Source organism: Pteropus alecto, unplaced genomic scaffold (assembly GCF_000325575.1).
Source record: "Pteropus alecto unplaced genomic scaffold, ASM32557v1 scaffold155, whole genome shotgun sequence".
Lineage (NCBI taxonomy): Eukaryota > Metazoa > Chordata > Mammalia > Chiroptera > Pteropodidae > Pteropus > Pteropus alecto.
In genome coordinates, this window is record NW_006438113.1 from 6,038,896 (window position 1) to 6,060,559 (window position 21,664).

General features: G+C 50.2%; 1 protein-coding gene across 1 annotated transcript in view; it reads right to left on the reverse strand.

The window, feature by feature from the left end:
* Positions 1 to 384: 384 nt before the first annotated feature.
* The window catches only part of ANXA11 (annexin A11), a 41,180-nt gene continuing 19,900 nt past the window's right edge, over positions 385 to 21,664 (reverse strand). The window contains exons 2-15 of the mRNA XM_006915479.3: positions 16,492 to 16,554; positions 15,108 to 15,220; positions 13,746 to 14,138; positions 12,301 to 12,388; positions 12,003 to 12,097; positions 11,157 to 11,270; positions 9,182 to 9,272; positions 8,649 to 8,728; positions 8,440 to 8,496; positions 6,617 to 6,710; positions 4,074 to 4,169; positions 3,013 to 3,071; positions 2,684 to 2,806; positions 385 to 1,174 (exon numbers count right to left, since the gene is read on the reverse strand). Of these exons, the coding sequence (XP_006915541.1) occupies positions 1,115 to 1,174; positions 2,684 to 2,806; positions 3,013 to 3,071; positions 4,074 to 4,169; positions 6,617 to 6,710; positions 8,440 to 8,496; positions 8,649 to 8,728; positions 9,182 to 9,272; positions 11,157 to 11,270; positions 12,003 to 12,097; positions 12,301 to 12,388; positions 13,746 to 14,138; positions 15,108 to 15,220; positions 16,492 to 16,546 (1,518 nt within the window). The 5' untranslated portion in view covers positions 16,547 to 16,554 and the 3' untranslated portion in view covers positions 385 to 1,114. The remainder of the gene's footprint in view (positions 1,175 to 2,683; positions 2,807 to 3,012; positions 3,072 to 4,073; positions 4,170 to 6,616; positions 6,711 to 8,439; positions 8,497 to 8,648; positions 8,729 to 9,181; positions 9,273 to 11,156; positions 11,271 to 12,002; positions 12,098 to 12,300; positions 12,389 to 13,745; positions 14,139 to 15,107; positions 15,221 to 16,491; positions 16,555 to 21,664) is intronic.

Consider the following 21,664-nt stretch of genomic DNA (forward strand, 5'->3'; position numbering starts at 1 on the left):
CAAAGGAAGGGGCTGATCTTATGCCTCTGGCCCCTGGATGCAAGGCCTACGCAGGAGTCATGTACACATCCTCTTACCTGTGCGCCTCCTTCAGGACCTGGGTGAAGGACCACACTCTTCCTATCTCGCTCTCAGTGGACTTTACCGTGTCTGTATATGACCAAAATCCCTGTGCCTTATGAGTGTCTGGGCCCAGAACTTGGATTGCAGGAACCTCCCTTTCTTGGGTCCTCACAACCTGAGTCCCTGTAAATTACTAATCCTCAGTTTCTTGAGCACAAGTTTCTATTTAAAGTCATATAAATTTTCACTGGTTAATAAGGCTGGACCCCTGGGCTTCAGGGTAGAATCATGAAGCAGAAGAAAACAAGCTGGCATCACGAAGACATTTCCAGAATGTTCCAGAGCTGGCTGACTTTAATTTAGAAACAACTTTTGGCTAGTAACATTCAGGTTTAAGGCACATTCTCAATTACAAGAAGCCCTGTCCCTGGCAGGGAGCTGGCTTTGTTCTCGTGGTTTTACGTGGTGGAAGGAACAGATGACTTTCAGGCTCTTTTTTTCTTTTCTAAAAAGCAGTGAGTTTGGCAATAACAAGGTTCATGACACATTCTCACCAGATGCAAAAATTACCCTTAAAGTTCTTCCCTTTTACTCCTCAGTGAGGACATGGGGCTCCCCCACCCAACCTCTCACTCCAAATGTGTATGGTAGCAAAGAGACTCATATGCATCTGTTGGGCAATGACTAAAAACAGAATGCCTCCAAATAAACGTAAAATTACATGACTAAAATGAAGGCGAGTATCTCAGCTACGAGCAAAGAGGAATGATTGCATGAGGCAGGAAACGAAACATCTACTTTAGCAGCAAGTGGCTGTGAGGGGTGGGGTCGGGAGGAAAAGACAACCTGAGAGAGTTCCAGGCCCTTCGGCACAAGCAGGACACACGATCAGGAGGGGCGGGTGGAGGACAGGGCCAAGGCTCCACGGACTGTCGGCATCGGGATACCTGGGGGGCTATTTTGTGGGTTTGATAGAAACGGGCATTCTTTTGGCCTTTTCCTGGCATCACTGTTGCTGGCAGGTGGACAGAAGTGAGCCTCCAGTCACCACTCAGTCGTTGCCACCACAGATCTTCAGCAGAATCTTCCGGTAATCCCCTGAAGTGTCTCCCTGGTCACAAAACAAGTACATCAGTTAAAGGAGGTGCAGCCAGTTTTGTCCTCCTGGCCCCTTGTTTTTTGTCTTACGTGCCCTTTCAGAGAGGCAGGCCCCACCCCGGTGAAGTGCCTCATCACGCAGGTCCCCGAGCGGCCAAGAGCATGGCAATCACGGAGGCTCACACACTAGGCGGCGTGGGCAGCCCAGGCCTTGGACAATGCAGTTTAGCCTCCTCAACTCTCTTTTAATAAACAGAAAGCTGAAATCACCCCGATGATCAGTCAGATTTTGAAAAAGAAACACGAAAAAATTTTAAACAGTCAGAAAAACCCCTATTCAGAGCTAACTAATGTGGCATTTTCCCGGTGCATTTTTTGTTGCGCTCAGTAGTATGTCCCACTCAGAAACTGTACTGTCACATGACCTGCAGTGGAGGGTGCTGTTATTATTTGGGCATCCCAGTTCACACTGCTCTTCCTTCATCTGAGTCCACGGGACTTACTTCAGAAGGGCTGTCCAGCCCATGCTGAGCTAATTTCTAATCATTTCCTTCCATTATTTCCTTCCTTGAGGGCAAGGCCTATAGCTTCTTCGAGATGCCCACAGCCCCCCTTTGTGACTAATTACTTTGTAAATAATTACTAATTCTCTGCTACCAAAAGCATCATTTTTATAGCCAGGGAAATGGAAGTTAGTTTCTTTCAGCCCAACGTCAAGTGCTAGTGAGTCTGAAATCAGGACCTGGTCGTAATGACTTCGGTTGCAAGGTTCATGTGAGTTCATAATTTAACTGTGAGACCACCAACAGGAACGTATTTTGCCGGACTGGTTCCAGCACGTGGTGATAAAGGAATAGCTGGCACTTATCAGACACTCATATGCATCACTCAGTATGCTTTACGTGGACCACCTCATTCAAGACTCAACACTCCTGGGGAACCCGTCATTGTAATTGTCTCAAGAATGATGGAACTGGGTTCAATGAGGTTTACAGAAGCCACTCGGGATCACAGAGTAGGCAAGCAGAAAAGCCAGAACTGGTTCCCCAGCAGCATGACATGACCCTCACTCTGAACTGCCTTTCCTGCAGCCTTCACCATAACAAAGCTGAGAGAAAGAAGTGACTCATAGTGAGCTGAGCTACACACCAGGGAGCCTTGGGACATGAGTCTCATGTACAGTCACAGAATCAAAGGGTGGCCAGTATGAAGGCCAGGCAGCAGGTGGGGAAGGTCCTGTTTCCTCTGATGCCACTGTTTGGAACTCCCTCCCCCATCCATTCACTGAGTAGCAGAAATGCTGGATCTGGGGACACAGCATGGGGGTGACAGCAGGGTGACAACCCACCCTGCCCTCAGGGGCTTACAATCAGTTTGGAGGTGAATGGATGAACAAGTGAAAGTTGAAGGGAGAAAGGAAACAAGACGCCCATGTACTGCAGGGGATAGTGGAGGAGGCCAGGGAGGTCCGCAGCCGAGTGGGATGCCCACAGGCAGCCCGGTGACCCGCAGAGGCCCATACCGTGATGTCATGGTACAGCGACTTGCCATACAGCCTCTTATACTCCATTCTGATGTCCAGGAGGTCAATCTCACTGCGAGACACCATGATGCGAATCAAGGTCCGGTCCTTTGTTCCCGCTCCCTGAAGAGAATCCATGGAGGGTGTGAGCAAGGGCCTCCTCACCATCCCGCCTTCTCCAGACACTCTGGTCCCCTCCTGCCCATGGGCCCTCTGTCCTCTCGGCTGAGGTGTGGCTCTCCCCATACCTTCTACCCTGAGTCCTTGGTCCCAGTCACAAGTGGGGCTAGACACCCCCCACCTAGACCTTGCACGTGGGAGTTACGTACCCTCATGGCTTTGTTGAGCCTTTCAGCAAAGAAGGCGGGGGTATTCTTGAGACATTTCACTAGAAGAGAGAAACACAGCATAACTCGATGTGCAGGAAACTATCAGTCCGCGGGCATGGAGTACAGTGTCCTCTTAGGTGCCAGAGGCCTAGTCTATCACTGTAGCCATCCTCCTCTTCTCCTTCTCCAAGCTCAATTATCCATGGTCTTGGCTCCTGTTCTTCGGAATAAAAACATGCAGGGCCCAGACACCAACCCAACTTCCTTCCTGGCAGCCAACAAGCTGAAAGGAGCTGTGCAGGGGAGAAACGGTGATGAGAAACCGTGTTGCTGCTCAGGTGGAAGGGGGTGAACTGGAGATGCTGTGACCCTTATGGAGAAAGGATGGCCAACTGGGATGAACGTGTCTCCCCAGTGTTCTCAGGTCATGAAACCTATTTAAGTGACACGTGGAGAAACAAGGATCATCATCTGCCCTATCAGAAAGCTCCAAGAAAAGCAAAGCGAAAGATGGGTAAACTGTGATTTTCCCAAGTGGGTGTAAAGAGGGGCCAACCTCTCATGGGAGGTGGGACCTGGAGCCCATTAGTCCCTGCTTTAGTGGGTAGGGCACGGGTACCACCAGCAGCACAGCATCGTCCTGGGAGCTAGGCCAACTTTTCTTTTAGCAAGAGCATGTGTTGCTGTTGCAACCACGTGTTTCCATCACAAATATCTGACAACTGCCTACAGGGATGTATTTTTAGAGGAAATTTGGCAGGATATGAGTCATCTCCAGCAGGGCAGTTGGCTGCTTTCCCTCTAATACCCACACTACAGCTCCCTTCCCAGAGCTGCAATTGAAATAGAAACAAGACACCTCTAGAAGAGCTGGGGATAAAGCTCCATGGTGACCCGAGAAGCAGTATGACTCCCAGCACTTAGGCATGCTGGCTTTAGCAATCCTAGATCCTGCACTTTTTTCACTGCACTGCCCCTCAATCGGAGCATGACGAGCACCCAGCGAGCCTACAGCACACACCAGTCCGTGGTGGGCAGGCAGGCAGGCCCAAGACACCTACCCACGGCCAGCATGCCCTGCTCCAGGTCCCCGGACATCTCCCGGCAGATGCTCTTCTCAATGTCTCGACCTGTCATTCGCTGATACTCATTGAAAACTAGTGGGAAGAGAGAAGGGATATGTTATAGACTGAATTCTGTCCCCCTCCTAAATTCATATGTTGAAGTCTTAGCCCCCAGTACCTCGGAATGTAACTGTATTTGGAGATACTTAATTACCAGTAAAGAGATAATTAAGTTAAAACGAGGCCCTTAACCAATCTGACTGGTGTCCTTATAAGAAATTGGGACACACAAGGAAACACCAGGGATACACACTCAGAGGAAAGACCATGTGAGGATGCAGCAAGAAGGTGGCCTGGCCATCCGCAAACCAAGGAGAAAGGCCTCAGAAGAAGCCAAACATGCTGACACCTTGATCTTGGACTTTTAGCTTCCAGGACTCTGAGAAAAACAAATTTCTGTTGTTTAAGTCACCCAGTCTGTGGTATTTACTACAGCAGCCAGAGCAAACTAACATAGGACACACAGTGAGGAGGCCTCTGCCCCTTCTCAAGCCCACTTCTCCCGCTCTGCTCCCAGCACCTGGACAGCCCCACTGACAATGCCTGCCCAGCTCTCAAATCAGCGAAGTTCTTCACCGCACAAGTCACGTGCACCCCATCTCCCACACCTGCTCATGGGGTCCGTTTACCTGGACTGCCCTCACCAGGCTGCTTGCCTAAACCATGTCCAATCCCCCACCTAGGAGCTCCACCTCGAATACACAATAGTGATCCCTCTCTTCTAGATCTCTACACCTCCAGTCCACGCCACCCTCTCCCCATTATTCCATGCGTCCGTCTTGTCAGTCCTGTCATTCTCAATCTGACTCTGAGCCAACACCCATCCGGCCCCCCAGCTAACACAGGACGAGCCAACACTCACGAGAAGTGACTGAGGTTCCCAGGGAAGCAGGAGGCACCATGGAGCCCTGGGTCCTAACTCAGAATATAAATCCCCTCTCCCCCAGCCTGGGTCTCAGTTCCTTTCACTGTTCCCCAAACTTCTGGCATTTACATATCGATGTCGCGATTTATGCTATATCTGCATCCATCTTCATTACTCAATATTTTCTTCAGATCAGCTCCTCTTTTTTTTCCTAATAACGTTTGTGAAACCAGGGTTTGATGTGCTACTTATATGTTCTATACTCATTAAAATAATGACTCAAGATAAAATTATGTTCACTCATTCTCCATTATAGTGCCCTTACAGTACCAGAGCCTCAAACACCTTTGACCCATTCACAGCTCCCAAACTTCCATCTCTAGCCCAGAGCTTTCCTGACCTCCAGACTTACAAACTCAGTTGCCTACCTGATATCTCTAGCCCGAGAATCCTATTTCCTTCCCTCCTAAAGCCTGCTCCGTCCACAGCTTTCTCAGTCTCATTCTTCCACTGGGTTGGCCAGAAGAAATGCTGGTATCACATCCTTGCCTGCTTTCTTTCTTCCATACTCCACATCCAATTCATCACCCAATTCAGAGGCCAGAATCTTACCCTTCTTACCGCCTGCACCTGCCGCCTGGTCCAAGCCACCACCATTTCTCCTCTGGATACTGCAGCAGCCTCCTAACAGGTGTCCTGCTCTGCCATGGGCCCCTTTACTCTTCTCAACACAACAGCCAGTGAACTTGCAAAACCTTGTTAGTCAAATCACATCCCTCCTCCACTTAGACCCCTCGATGGCTTCCTGTTTTACTCACAATAAAAAACCTAAGTCCATACAGTTGTCAGCAGAGCCTCCTGTCATCTGTGACCTGACCACTCTCAGTCACTCCGTCTGCTCCAGGCTCACCAACTTTCAGTTTCTCGGTCACACTGGGAGGCCCCTTCTCAGGGCCTTAGTACCTGCAACTCCTTCATGTTGTTAACTCAAATGTCATTACCTTAGTGAATACTGCCCCAAGCAGCCCCCCAAGTCCCATCATTCCCCATCTCTGTTTCCAAGTTTGTTATTTTTCTCTAAATGGCTAGCTAGCTGGTATAGATTTTACTTAATTTTTGTTTACTGCCTGTCTCCCCAAACAGGTAGGTGAACCCCATCAGAACAGAGATTATACAGTGCTGTTCCCACTGCTTCCCACACCTACTCCATGATCCTCTGGCACATGGCAGGAGCTCAATTTATATTTTTTGAATGAATGAATAAATGTTACCAAGTATTATTGTTATGTTTCTTTTTTATGCCACACTTGGAAAACATTGAATTAGGTGCTCTTAAAGACTCTCTCAAGTCTAATATTCCACATCCTGGCATATAAAGATACTAATCAACAGAAGGCTGCCATTTCCCTCATCTCTGCCTTTGCTTTCCTCCAGAACTGGATGCTTGCAGAAACTCGGAGACCTGCTGATCTTTTAAATCACCACCAGGAGACTTTTAAGGAAGTGAGAGCCCCATGCAAAGCAGAACTGCCAAGTGTTCCTGCAAGCTCCGTTTCCCCACCATACTTTGTCTGCCCTCGTTACCCAGCCCCAGGGAGGCCTCGGACTGTCTTACCTGCCACCAGGTGGGCTCGGCTCCGGGAGCACAGGACCGCATTGAACTTGGACTCATCTGTTCCCAGGCGGTTCTCCCCAGCTGCATATAGCTCCTGAACAGACAGAGGGATAGACAGGCATGCAACGCAGGCCTCAAGCCAGACACCAGGCCCAAGTCACCTACGAGAGCTAGGCAGATACTCCAGGCCCCGCTGGCCCAGAGGGGAAGGAGAGGGGAGCAGCGCTTCCACTGTGCTTCATTTACTGTGCGGAACTAGACACCACGGAGGATTCTAAGGCTGAGGAGAACTCAGGACGAGGAGAATCGAGGCCGACTGGGGCCCAGGACAGGCAAGGAACAGCTTTAACGCAACCCAGGGAGCAGCAGCACAAAGGAAAACATGGGATGAGTGGCCTAGGCTTGAGTCCTAGCTCTGTGCCCAACTGCCATAGGACTAGGCAGGCTGCTGGATCTCTCTGAGCCTCATTTCCTCGTCTCTACAATGTGAAGGGTTAGATTAGATTCGGGGTCACAAACCTCAAAGCCCAAAGGGTCCAGATGGGTAACCCGAGGGAAACAGGCCAGTTTTAAGGCCAGAGAGCAGTGGAGAACCAAAGCTAATACACACAGTGGCGGTTATTTCTCAGCATCATCTGAGTACAACAACAGAGGAATGTAGGCTCATAGCTGCCAGATCCAGCTCTCATGAGAAGCCAGAATTCTGATTTCTGTATAAGTTTCCCAATCTATAAAAGTACCTTCTCTAACTATAAGAGGGAACATGTGAGAAAATAAATATTACGACAACTGATAAATCAGTTACAGATGTGGGGTTTTATGTGACAGGCACTTTTCCTGTGTTTGGTTGCATATGCCATTATGTTTGCAAATGGACAGAATTTGCACTTGCCTGGTAAGCTTATGAAAGCGTGAGCCTGAAAATATTTGCCAATTTGCAACCCCTGCACCAGATGGCTCAAAAGTGCCTTCCGGCCTCAGGTAGCAGCTCTTGGATCTAAAGCCACCAATACCCAGGGGAAGAAGGTAGCCATTAGGGGCTCAGAGACCCCACTGGTCAAGGTGACGCAGGTGCAGGTCCAGAACTAAGAAGGCAAAGCAGCAGGCATGAGACCTTGAAACTGACGCAAGTTCTGCCTCAGGTAGGAAATAGCTTATGTAGGAAATCGGAATAGGAAAATTCCCACTGGGGCCAGAGCCGAGCCTGGGAGCTTTGAGGGTGCCTAACCCTGAGTCTAGAAATGGGAATGGATGTCTCATAGCCAGAACTGCTACGGTCTGAATTCATTAGTGGGAAACCCAAACTCCTCCAGAGAAGCACTCAGATGCCTGGACAAAGAGAAGAAATGATGACTTTTCCTCCTTTGTTTGCAGTTCACACCAATCTGGGGAAAAGAGTAGAATTCTAAGGCTGTGCAACTAATGTGACAGCTGGTTTCTAGGCTCAAACCTTCAAAAGCTTCACAGGCAAGTGTGAATTCTGCCCATCTGCAAACATAATGGTATACACAACCAAAAAGGGAAAGTATCAAGTCACATGAGGTCTCACATCCGTAACTGTGATCTACCAACTGCTGTGATAGTTGTTATGTCATATGTTCCCTCTTCCAGGTGGGGAAACTGAAGCCCAGAGAGGCTGGTTGACCTGTTCAGGGCCACACAGCTGATAAGCAGCAGAGACCATCTGAAAATCATAGCATCTGGAACCCATTCCTTATCAGTTCTCTTTCCATCCCAGAGCTCCTTGCTCAGGAAGAAAGCACCTGCCTGTCCACTGGCTCAGGAAACCCCAGTAGGGTGCCTGGTCTGGCCATCGCACTCACCTGGACATCTCTCTGGACAAGCGACATATCCACATTTGTGCTTTCATCCCGGTTTCCCTGAAAGGAAGCAGGTTGTGTGGTCAAAGCCTTTCCCTGGAGTCGCACCCCTCCCTCCTCGGTCCTCTTCCTCTTCCTCCTTGCTCAGATTCCGCCCCTCTCTGCTCTGAACGCTGAGCCCTGGACCCTGAATGGTGCCACGGGAAATGTACCTGAGAAAGAGAGATGAGGAGCCGCTGGAAGTGCCCTGATGTGTCGCTTCGAATGGCCTCCTCCAGGGTCTTTTTGAATTCTAGGAGACACAGAGAAAGCCCACCTTGTAGCCCCATGGACGAAGCTCCCCACTACGAACACAGTCAAAAGTGGGCACTAGCAAGAATAGGGCCTGGGAGTCCTGGGCTCAAGGAGACAGGTGGCCCACACAGCTCTCTAGAAACACACAATTGGAGATCTATGAGGGGCTGTGATGTTCAGGGTGATCTGGCCTCTGGTCAGACTTAGACCAAACCACACCCAAGAGGTTTTCCCCAGCTCTCCTTTACGTCAGTCACCTGCCATAGGTGCGAACAGCAGGCAAGGTTGGGTCTTTGATCAAAGCCCCATGGGTTGAAGCCCCATGGGTGAGAAGATGAAATGATATGAATGCCAGGAAGAAATAGAGGCCCTGGGAGAGGGTGTGGCCAAGCCCTGAACACACAGGGATCTGCAGAGGGCAGAGGGCAGTGGGTCTCAGGGCCAGCCTAACCTGTTTTGTAGGCTCTGCTCAATTCTCGAATGTGCTCATTGCTGCGAGAGGCAAGGATCTCAATCAGGCAGGCTTCATCGGTGCCAGCTCCCTGCAGAGAACACAATAAACCACAGGCTTATTACAGCTCCCTAGGGCACTGGCATCCAGGAAAAAGAGCAGGTGCCATGCCACTGCCCTACCCCACCCCCCAGGGTACAAATCTCAGCAACAGAAGTCACTAATAAAGACACACCCCTGGTGCTGCTGCTGGTGGTCTGAGTATAGCCAAGCACTCCTCTACAACCCCAGAAAAGTACCAGATAATGACAGTGACATGGTGATGAGTAGAGATCACATGAAGGATCATCTCCTTTATGCCCATCAGGAAACTGAGAATCAGAGGTATAGTGACTTGTCCAAGGCCACACGGTAAACAGTGGGTTTAAAGCAAGAATAGGTATATAGAAATACAGTCTTAGAGTGGACCGCGGAGCATTTGGAGATCTCTCGGAAAAGGCAGCAACAACAAGAATGAGAGGAATGCCCATGTCAGGGACAGTGAGAAGGTGAAAGACAAGGTCACCAACCTGGTTCCTATATTGGTTTGAATCTCAGCTTTGCTTCTGATTGTGTGATCTCTGGAGCATTACTTAACCTCTCTGTGCCTCAGGTTCCTTGTCCATAAAATGAGAGTGATACTAACACCTACCTCATAGGGAAGTCATAAGGATTAAGTGAGTTATGTAGTGAGCACTTAAAACAGAGCCTGTCATGCAGGAAGCACAACACAAAAGTAGCTATTCTACGATTATCGCTACAGTTAGATGTGTTGGAACGGACAAAGCGCTTCTGTCAGCTTCCTGGCTCGGTGCTCTCCACAGGTCACAAGAGAGCAGCCACATTCCCATTTTACAGATGTTCAAGGACACACAACTAGTCAGTGACAGATGACCCCAACCTATATTGTTTCTAGCACCCCACAACCACCACCAACCCATGAATAGCTGGGGCAGGGGCCGAGCAGAGATCTGGAGGCCACTCCCAGTTGGGCCCTCCCCAACTGCCACCTGACCCCCTCCGTAGAAGAAAGCATGTAGGGTGTTTCAGTGGGGTCCTCTCTCCCTTCCGGGATCGATGTTGAATTCTCTGCCTCTCCTCTAGGGGGCAGGGAAAGTCACTGTGTCTATAAGGCCTCTAAGGAATGTTAAGATTCCTTCTGAAGCACCTGTTTGATTCACAAGGATTCCCCTTCTGTGGGAGCTGCACACCCCCATCCACAGGATACTTGCTGTGGGTCTTGGGAGTCACAGCAGTATATGGAATGTAGCAGTCCCTCTGCTTGGTCATAACTGATTGGACTGGGGGAAGATAGTGAACCAAACTAAGCCAATCAGAATCTGCCTTCTATTTGGAATCTGGACTCAGGCAGCCAGTCTCTTCTGTGGTTGAATCTCTTACAGGTAAATGAACGGGGATCCTGTGCCAAGCAGACATGGAAGGAGAAGCATGGAAGCAGACAGAGGAATGAAGTGGACACTCAAGAAGAAGCAGAGACAAGAGAAATCCTGCCTGGGTCTTGCTAGTGACATCTCCTGGTCCCATCCTTCTCCATGCCAAGCTGCTAATCTCTGTTCTCATTACTGATTATCCACTTTGCTCTGTTTATAAAGTCCTCAAAGATGCTTCTTTTATTTGCTAATAACAGAGTCCCAAAGAATGAGGATGACTCCACCCACGCCTCATACCTCTCCCTTTATCACTGTACCACTAGCTTCCGCTAACCCCAATTCCCACTATGTTTTTAAGATGGAGCAAGACTTAGATATTCTTGACAATAAATGACATCTCCTTTGCCTCTTGGGGAGGTCACCAGAAGTCACCTTTTCTATAGCACTTGGACTTCAGCCTGAGAGGGTCCAAGAGCTAAAGTGACAATCGTAGCTAGTGAGCAAGCTGAGACACACCATGTGGTCCAGGCGCACATAAAACAAACCTTGATAGCTTCCTTTATCTCATAAACATCGAAGAGGACTGGAGTCTTCATCATAGCTAAGATTGTCTTCTCAAAGTTTCCTGACAGCTCAGATTTCAGATCTTTGATCAAATCCTGATTGGATAGTCAAACAAACAAACAAACAAACAAACAAACCTATTTTGAGAATTCACAGACGGTAACTAACAGGGACAATATCCCAGATATGAGGACTGGGAACATCAGCAAAATAGCCAAATCTCAGGCCCCAGTCTGGATTCAGAGTTTGCATTTGAACCCGACCCCCAAGAGATCTGTGGCACATTGATGCTGGAGAAGCATTGAGCTAGAACACTAGTCTATTCAGTATTTACCCAGTTTTTATCTAAGATTCATTTGTTCAGTACTCAAAGCTTTTTCCTTCAAAGCCCTTCTATCACCTAAATCTCCCAGGATGGCTGTGAAGAGGGCAGGAGCAGCAGCCAGGGTTCCCAGGAGGGGACACAGGCCAGGTTGGGGTGGAGAGAAAATGACTTGCCCAAGGTCTCCGTGAGTCATAACAGACCCAGGGCAAGAACCCAGAACTCTGGGTGCCTCATCAAACCTCAGTACCCTATAGACTCTCGTATTTACCCCTCTGTGGATCCTCTACCCCTAGAAGATGCCCATCAGCTGAGAGGCCACTGGCTAGGTGGGCAGGAGGAAACACCCTAATGAGCCTTATTGTCTACTCAAGAAATCCAGGCCTACTTAGCTCCAAGGAAAAGCAGGGGAGAGCAGGGCCGTGTTGGAGGATATGCCTCGATTCAGGAAGGACCAGACCTTCCTGTGCCCCCTCCCTATCCACACACACACGCACGCACTCACCTTTCCGTAAGCTGTCTTAAAGGACAGGAGGATCTGCTGCCTCTGCTTGTTGGAACGACTCCCCAGGCAGTTGATGATGGCCTGCTCATCAGTCCCTGGAGGAAGAAGAGGTGGGCGTAGGCAGGGCTGGTGGTCGTGGGGATGCTATATAGCTAGAGACTCCCTGGGCATGGGTCCTCCCATTCCCCTGGGCACCCCAAAGGCTGCCTCTACCCACTGACCCCAGCCCACAGAGCCACTGCAGAACTGTCTGGGGAAATGGGGGGTGGTGAGCATTTGAGTCACCAGGGTCTCTCACCAAAGCCTTTCATAGCCTTTCGCAGGACCTCGGCGTCTCGCAAGGGGTCAAAGCCAGGAGCATCTGTGATGGTGCCTCGCCCTCCAAACTGCTCAAACAGACTTAGGTAAGATGCTGCATCCCCCAGATGCAAGACTGCCCCATTCCGAACTCTGAGGATGACCTTTTCTCTAAAAGCTGGAGTACCTGAAGGAGCCCACCAACAACAACGCAGAGGACTCTACACTGAGCGGCCCTAATGGGACCATTATCTGTCCTCATGTCCTGGTACTGAAGCTTCTACCTGGATCCCATGGCTAGGAGTCAACCTATAGCTGAGTCCTGATGCTGAAAATTTAGCCTACACCCAGGTCCTCCAGGGCTGACCCAACTTACTGCTGAAGGGGAGGCCTCAGGTGCAGGGGCCACTGGCCTCTCCCCAGTGCCTCATCACTATAGCATACATGAGCACACATCAGGGTCTTCCTAAAGAAGCCTGGCCAGTCCACGGAGCACCTTTGTGCAAATTGGAAAAAGGTGCTCCTTCTGGGGGTAATGCAGGTGTCCAACATTCACGATGGTACACACAGCTGGCCTACCTCCTGGACCGGCACTGGTTTCCTGGCACTGCTTTCTGGACTCTTAAAACCTGCTTGCCTGCCACGCTTGTTCCTGACACTGACAGGTGTACTCCCCAGCAAACGTGAATTTTCCTGCCTAAACAGTCTCCTGGTAGATTATCTTCTGTGGCTAGTACAAACTAATTTTAACAGAATTCAGGAGATACGCTCAGAGAAAAGGTGAGGTGGAAGGCAGGGACGGGGGATGGAAAGCTGGGCAGGGGTGGGGAAATGCGTGGGGACAGGGAGGAGAGAGGACCCTGTCTAAAAATAGTCATCAAGCACATACCACTAGCCCTGCACTTGGCTGGCTTGGCCATGTAACCATGGCAATGAATTCTAGGCTCTGCAAACAAGAACTGCAAACAAGAACTGCAAACTCCTTCCTTCCTACGAGCCAAGAGCAGTGCCGAAGGAACTGCGAACAATCTCCCCTACTCAAAGGAAGTTTTACAAATCTTCTAAAGCCAGCCTGGGAGAGCACATCCAGGGGTTGAGAACTAAGAGCCGTCAGGCATAAAACAAACCCAGGAGTCAGAGCAGTTCTTACAAACCCCAGCCAGTAAATAACAGAGGAATGAAGAGCATACCGGGACACTCAGACCTAACTCACACTTAGAACATCTAATCAAACTGGGAGACAGAGTAGTTCCCTAGGTCTTCAGCGATACAAACTGGGGCTGGGGAGTCTGTGAGAAAGTGACACTGTTAAAACAAGAAGTTATAGCTGAAGGACTAAGCCCTGCCCACACCTTCCCTGGCCTTGCTGGCAGAGGACACTAAGTCACATGTCTTGGGTCTTTGGGGCTGGGCTAGGACTGAGGGTAGCACAAGGCTGGCACTCACCTGGGCTGGGGGCACAGCAGGGGTGACAGTCCCAGCTCCTTGGTATCCCGGATAACTTGGCACTGGCTGCTGCTGCTGCCCGGGAGGTGGCATTGGCGGCTGCCCAGGGTAGGTCATTGGCGGCTGCCCAGGGTAGGCCCCTGGAGGCTGCTGTCCAGGAGGCGGCACGGCCTGGCCTGGCACAGGGGCCCCTGGGTATGGTGGATATGAAGGCATCCCAGAGGGTGGATTTCCTCCAGGGGGTGGGTACATTCCATACGGAGGAACAGGCTGCTGGGTAGAAGGGGGCTGCCCAAAACCCCCAGAGGGGACTGGAGGGTAACCACCCCCAGGAGCCCCAGGGTACAGGTTTGGCACGTTGGCTCCTCCGAAAGTCCCGGACACGTTGGCCGCCTGAAAAGTCCACAAAGTAGAGCCTGAGACTAACAGGGAGGCCAAGCAGGTAGGATCCCAGGGACAGCACTGCAGACCACACAGAAAAGACGCAGACAAGAAAGTCTAGCCCAATCCCACCGCCAGTGAAGAGAAGACGGTGCCTTCCCTTCCTTCCTTCCTTCCTTCCATCCCCGCCCTGAGCTCTGCAGCAGGCTCCCAGGAGCTGCACTTCAAGCTCAAGCCGAGTCTGAGAACCGGGACACTGTCCCACATACCCTTCACCTGCACTCTGACCCCCTAACCTGCTCTCGTGCCCAAAGCCCCCACACTTGCTCTAACACCACATAGCTTACTTATGGTGATCGCCTGTCTCTTCCCAGTGGCAAGAAGTACCGTGAGGCTAAGATTGTGATTTGTTATATTCACATATCCGCAGTGCCCCTACCGGGCCTGGCACAAATTAGACTACGTACTGGTTGCACTGTTTACTTTCATGTATTTGTTTTCAGATTACAAAATAATCTGAAAAAGCTGCATGTCTGCCCATGTTGCCAGATACCCACTCACACACACAAATACAGACAAATGCACATGGACACTTATACACGGCTCATGCACACGTGTACATGTACCTACTCTCGCCTTCCCCGACTCTATGCTGAGCTCACACAGAAGGTTGTCAATACACATTCCATGTAGGCACCGCCCCTACCCGATCCCCCACAGCTGAGAGGGGCCTGAGAGACTGTGCAGCCCAATGCCTTCCCCTTCCCTGATTTCACAGCTGAGCAAATCAAGATGCAGAGAAGGACAGTGAGCAGCAGGTAAGAGCCCTGAGAAAAACCCACATGTCCTAAGATGCCCCTCAACGAACTTGGGACCCAGCACACAGACAGACGCTACTGACACCACGGAAGCCAGCAGCCTTCATCCCTCTGGCCATGCAGGGGTGGGCCCAGGGCAGCCCAGCAGGAGGGCTGGACTCACCATTCCTGAGAGGTAGTCCCGGTTGAACTGCCCTGCGTAGTTGGCCACGTTATCCAGCCCAATGGGGGGCATGTTGGGAGGCGGGTAGCCAGCACCTCCCCAGGCACCACCACCTGGAAGCAACACCAAGCCAGTCAGTACCAGGTTGGACTCCCAACAGAAAAAGGCAGAAACAGCAAGCTCCCAGGTGGTCAGGAAAGGAAGCCAAGCATGACCCCAGGGACAGTGCTATAGAAAACACCCAGGCAAGAAAATCTAACCCAATCCTGATGCCAAAGGAAGAGGGAGCCTTCCCCTCCTTTCAGGGAGGAAGCGGGGCTGGGTTCGGCAAACACTCCCAAGGCTCTCTGTAGGGTACTAAGAAGGCAGGAGGGCCAAGGGCAAACCTGCCCTCCTGGGCTCATCATTGTAGAGTGGGAGTGCAGACACAGGACCTGTCGTTTTAGGACACTGCTGAAATGAGCTCAGGGAGCCTGAGAATCCAGGGAAATGCAAAAGCATGGCAGGAGTTGGGGTGGGTCCTGCAGCTGTGGCTGTTTGCTATCGCAGGTCTATAAGAGGCAGGGAGAAGCAGGACGGGAGGATGGAGGTAGATGTAGATGTACCTGGGTCACGGAAAACACAGACTCGTCCTTGTAAGGGGGACGATGAGGGAACCACAGTAAAAAGCCCCAGCTCTGAAACCAGCTGAACCAAGGTATGTGCCCTGGGGCAAGACGTTCACCACTCTAGTTCAGTTTGCTCTGCTGACAAGTGAGGATGCTAACTGCTATGCTGAGGATTGAGTTAACACCTATGCAGGGCTTAGCTTGGTGCTCTATAAGCTTCTGTGTTACAGCTGTCACTGTGACAAGCAGCATAACAGTGTGGGCTGCTGGCCTGTTAGATGCATTTCTGTTCTCAGCAGCAAAAAGGCTTTGGGGGCCACGAATGTGGCTTTTCAGCTCTAGGGCTCTAGGACACTCAGGACAGAGCCTTCCTGGAATCACCTGCCTGTTCCCTTTCTTGCTGCTCAGGTGCTGATAGCGGTGGCAGTGGTAGGATACGGAGGGCAGGATTCCTACTGGAGAGAGAAGACTGAGGCCAGAGCTGGCAGATCTGGGCTAAGCCTTTTTTAGAGCAAAATGGCCCAGCTTAACCCCCGATAAGCCATGTGACAGTGGCTGAGTTGCCTCCCAGCTCTGTGCCTGTTCTTCACCTGTAAATAGGAGGGTGGGTACAAATGGCCTGCAGGGCCCTCAGTGCCTAGATGGGAGGACCTCAGCTCTAGGGAAAAATGAGGGGGTCCTGAGGAAATGACTGGAAAGCATTCTTACTCCTCCCTTCCACTCCTGGATGCAAAGCAGAGAAGGCATCCCCTCCCCAGACCCCCAGACCCTCTTACCTGGTGCAGCTGGGGGGTAGCCGCCTGCGGGCGGTGGGTAGCCTGGGTAGCTCATGGTTGGATCTGTAAGAAAGAGGAAAGCCACTCAGGCTCTGCCAGGAGCTCCCAATCAGCCAAACCAGCAGCTTCTTGGGAGAACAGCAACAGCCACAAGCTAGGCCCCTGCAGGAAAAGTTGCATCAGGCTGGATTGTGGCAACCCATTTACCCTCTACCTGCTGGGGCCTCCAGCTAGAAACAGCAACTGAGGCAGGCTTGTCTTCAGAGCCAGACTCTTGTCCACACCCACCATGATAGAATTTATCATCCATGAGTGGTGGGCAGGTTTCTTGAAAAACCTTCCATCCTACCTCTCCTGACAAAGGGAGGCTGCATGTGTATGAGGCTGTTCTCCCGCCCCTGGACAGAATGCACTGCCTCATTCTCAGGGGTCCACATCTGTTTGTCTTTATCTTCCAGTGTCCTTATCACCACCCATCCAAGAAGGGACCAGAGTCCCTGTCTCCCTGTGCCCAAGCTGTATACCCCAAGCTCTCACAGAGGCCACCAGACTGGATAGGCCCTAGGCTACAATTTTCATTCTCCAACCTCTGGTTCATCCAGCAAGAGACCCTGGTATGGAACAAGAAGGGACCTCAGGAGGGTTCATCTGATCCAGGATCTGGAATCAGGCAAGGGAGGCTGCACCACCTTGTTTCTAAGAGGCAGTTGGAACTCAGAAAGAGTAAGTGACTTGCAGATCAGTAGTAAGAGGAGAAAGCCCTGGAACTGGGGGCTCTTACCTGCTGGTGCTGGGTGGAACACCTACTCTCACCAAGTCCCTTTGTATAGATCCCTCTGCTGTGTCCCATGACAATTAAACTGCCCAGGTAGGACAGATCTCCCACGACAGCAGCCACCCAGAAACTGTCATGCAACCTGCCTACTCCTGCTGCTGAGGTTTGCAGAGGCAACCAATGACAGGTGAGGGTGTGTGAGGAAAGCTGCTGGCCCCAGATGAGACTCTGCCTCCATGCTGGGCTGCATGCCAGCAGAGGCCACTGGTTCTCCAGCTGCAGCACACCAGAACCACCTGGAGGGCTTGTTAAACACATGGTGGACTCCACTCACAGTTTGAGTCAGCAGAACTAGAATTTGCACGTCTAACAAGTTCCCAGGTGGTGCTGCTGGTCTGGGGGCTCCACTTTGAAAAACACCGCTCAAGAGGCTGCTATCCACCTACAGGAATTCTAGTTGGCTTCTTAGCTATGTCAAAGAACTAGGCATGCTGTTTGGTGCTGCCTTCAGGCTGACATCTTGTGGCTGGTGAGGTATCAGTACAAAGCCCTCCAGGTCCTGCACCCAGCCAGATACTTCTGCCAGACTCTCATACCTCGCTGATGAGGAGATACCCTGGGGATCTGAATGATGAGTGGGCCAGGAACCTTGTGATGGGGGAAAGGAGGAATTCCCCTGCAAGAGGACAGGGTAAGCTGCAGTTGTGTTCTTGACACCTTTCTTTCTGGGGATCACTACTATGTAGAAGCTTTGGGCACCAAAGATGCCCCCTCCATGACTCATCTCCTTCCAGAGTAATGAGGCCAACAGGCCCCAGCCACGGCCAGGTGGGAGGGAAAAAAAAAAAAACAGAACAAAAGCTGGATGCTACCCTATTCCATACCCCAAAATAAATTTCAGCCAGACCAAAGATTTAAATGTAAGAAGTGGCCTGAATTCCAAAGACATAAAATTAAAGTTCTGCATGACAAGAAACAAATAAAGAAAACAATATAACGACAAGAGAAATGACAAATTTCGTAAAAATATTTTACAGTACAATAAAGACCAATAACCACTAGAGAAACTCAAATAAGTGAACAGGCAATTAGTGAGTATTTACTCTCCCTAATATGCTGAGATCGCCAATTAAAAATGTGGAGATGTCAAAATTAAAAATGACATACTCTTCAACCCAGAAACTGGACTTCTGGAAATCTATTTCACAAACCCTTACACCTGTGTGAGATGACATCTGCACACAAATTTGACCGCAGCATTATTTGTTACACCAACAACAAATCCCTAAATCTCCACCTATACGAGGCTGGTGAAATAAATCACGATAGAGCCATACAATGGATACTCTAGCTATTTTTAGAATTACCAGCTCTATATACGGAGATATGAAATGACCGCCATTATTATTTTAATTAGTTTCAAGTATACAGTACATTGGTTAGACATTTATATAGTTTATGAAACAATCCCCCTGATAACTCTATCTTCCCTCTGGCTTTACACATAGCCATTACCTTACTGCCACCTGCATTCCCTATGCCGTGTTCCCCATCCTGGTGACCCTCTATCAACGACTAAGTTGTACTGCTTTAAACTTTCACTGCTTCTCCCAGTCACCCCGCCCCCGCCCAAAATGATCATCATTATTAATCAAGGTATAATACTAAGCTCATTTTTTAAAAAAAGAAAAACAAACTGAGTGGTGTGTATACACACACACACACACACACACACACACACACACACACGCCTAGAACAGTAAACAAGAAACTGGATAACACTGGTTGCCTTTGGAGAAAAAAACTGGGGCCAGAATTAAACTTACTGTTTATATATTTGCATTTTTTCCACATGCATATATTGCCTATTAAGAAAACATCTTTTAAAAAGGCCCAATTCAGGTGGGGATTTCTGAGCTCACTGGAAGCTGTGGCTGTTCTTCCAAGACTTGAATAACTCACACAGGGTCCATTCAGTCTAAGGCAGTCCAGCTCTGAGCCTGGGGTTAGCATTATTATATCAATATACCATGAAACTCCAGCAGCCGGGGTGCCCCACCTGGGGCAGGACCGCAAGTCAGCCTCAGCCTGCTCCCAGGGTGACTGTGCTCATTCCCACCAGGGCTTCAGAGTTCCTGGCAAGCATCAGAATCTGTCCCCTGGCAGTGAGCTCCGCCCTGGAGTGCCCCACAGGCTGAGTCTAATCAGGACGCAGTCCTTCGTCCCTGGGCTTTCCCCTGTCCCCCAAGAGACCTCCAGTCTTCCCCTCCTGAAGAAAACATTTTCCCCACCATTTCCTGCCTGAAATACTTTTGAGTCTGTGACCCACTCCTTTCTTTTGCTGAGTCTCTTCAGAACCAGAAGCCCCAGGCGTGGTCTGGAGAGCATAGGGCAGGACCTTTCCCCTCCCTTCTTTCTCTCCACCTCCTTGACTGGTAACACCTGGGTATTCCGGACAATGGAGACCTGAGGCGGATTCCTGTTAAATTCCTCCTTTACCTCCCCATCCAGGGCTGCAGCCTACTGACATCTCCTGGGATTCTGACCTATATCAGACATCTCAGCGCACTCTCACATAGCTTTGTTTTATATCCACCGATATAGAAAGGGCCAAGGACAAACACTCCTGAGCTGTCACTGCTGACCACTCTCCAGACTAATAACAGTGGGTACAGGTATTCAACCAATTATCTGGCCACCTAACTCCACCACAATCCAGGACACATTTCTCCATGGCATTCACAGCAGTATAGAGAGTCTCTGTCAAATGAGGGTTCTAGCACATCTCCCATGCTCAGAGCCCCGCCCCCTTTAACTTCTAATAACTCCTAGGTGAAAAGCAAACCAGCCAGAGTCTGGGGTGACCTTGGGCGACCCACCCTGGCTCCCAGTGCCTACCCAACTATCACACATCCTAGGAAGGTGCAGGGATCTGCATGCAGCTCTGATTCATGCATCCACATTCTCCCCTCCTCCCCACCACTTTTTTTTTAAATAAAGAAATCTGCTCATCATCCAGTCTTTGGGTAACTTTGGTCTCCACTACTCAGTAGAAGCCACCACGGCCTGCTGTCCTTGGCGAAGTCATTCTCAGGACCCTGGGGATGCCATATCCTAGCTCAGAGGGGAGCTCACCTTCCCCTCCCAACGCCTGTCCTACCTCACTCACTGTCCACAACAGAAGGGAACACAGTGCATTAGAATCCAACAGATTTGCTTTTTCTCTGGCATCCACGAGTACCACACCTTCTGCACTCTCCAATGCCTTTCTCCTACTTTTGTCCTTCCACAAAGAAAAAGGGTGTCTGGATAGGATGCTTCATATTGCTGATGTGATTCTGACAGGCAGGGCACATCCCTGTTCTATGCCAGTTCTGGTCAGGCACTTAGACATTGTAATGCATGGCAGAGGGCTGGTCTCTTTCAGGTCTGCTCCAATTCTTAGAAAGCAGCCTCTGGAGGACTTCTGGCCTCTGGTCCTGCCTCTCTTGGGGCCACTGCAGGAAAACTATCACCCTTCCTTCCTCACTGGGTCCATCTATCTGCAGCTGACATACAGCTGTAGCCCTTGTGCTTCTCAAATTACAGTCTGCAAAACAACCACCTGTTGGGCTTGTTAAAACCTAGATTTCTAGGTCCCTCCCCCACAATATCCGAATCAGCAGATTAGGACAGACCTCCCAAATCTGCATTTCCAATGTGCTTCCTGGTGATGCTGACGCTGCTTGACTACTTTGGGTAGCACTTTGGGTAACACTGCATTATCATGCAGGAGAATCACCTGGAGAGCTCAGTAAGAATGCAGACACCTGGGTGGGCTTCAGTCATTCTGGGCCCTTCAACCTGGATGGGCCCTGGAATCAGAAATTTAAACAAGTACCCCATTCCCTGCGATTCTGTGCTCCACACTCTAGGAAGCACTCTTCCTTTGAGGTACTTGGGCACTTTCTAGCTTATACTCTCTAGCTTTTATTCCCAGCTGGATGTTCTGAGGATAAGCACCAGAGCCTGGGTGACCTAGTATCCCATCAGAACCAAGCCTTGGAGCACTAGAGAAATGCTGAAAAAATACAGCAGGTACATAGGAGATTTTTCAAGGACCATAAATACGCCTATTCCCTAAAGCTGTGTGTATATACACAAGTATACCATTAAATTTCAAGGGTTCCACAAGGGCACTAGCCGGAGTCCCCAAACACAGGAATCTAGGAGTGCCGTGTTGGAGAAAAAGCAAAATCAACCAGAAGAAGAACCTGCACCCAACAACGAGAGATGGAGACTCGGGCTGGGCTCTGCACCCTGAACATCTTCTGGTGTCCTGCACGACTTCCAGGGACATGGAAGAAAAAGAGGGGTGGGAGCTGACCGTATGTGTGTGGCAGGGGGGCGGGGGAGGGG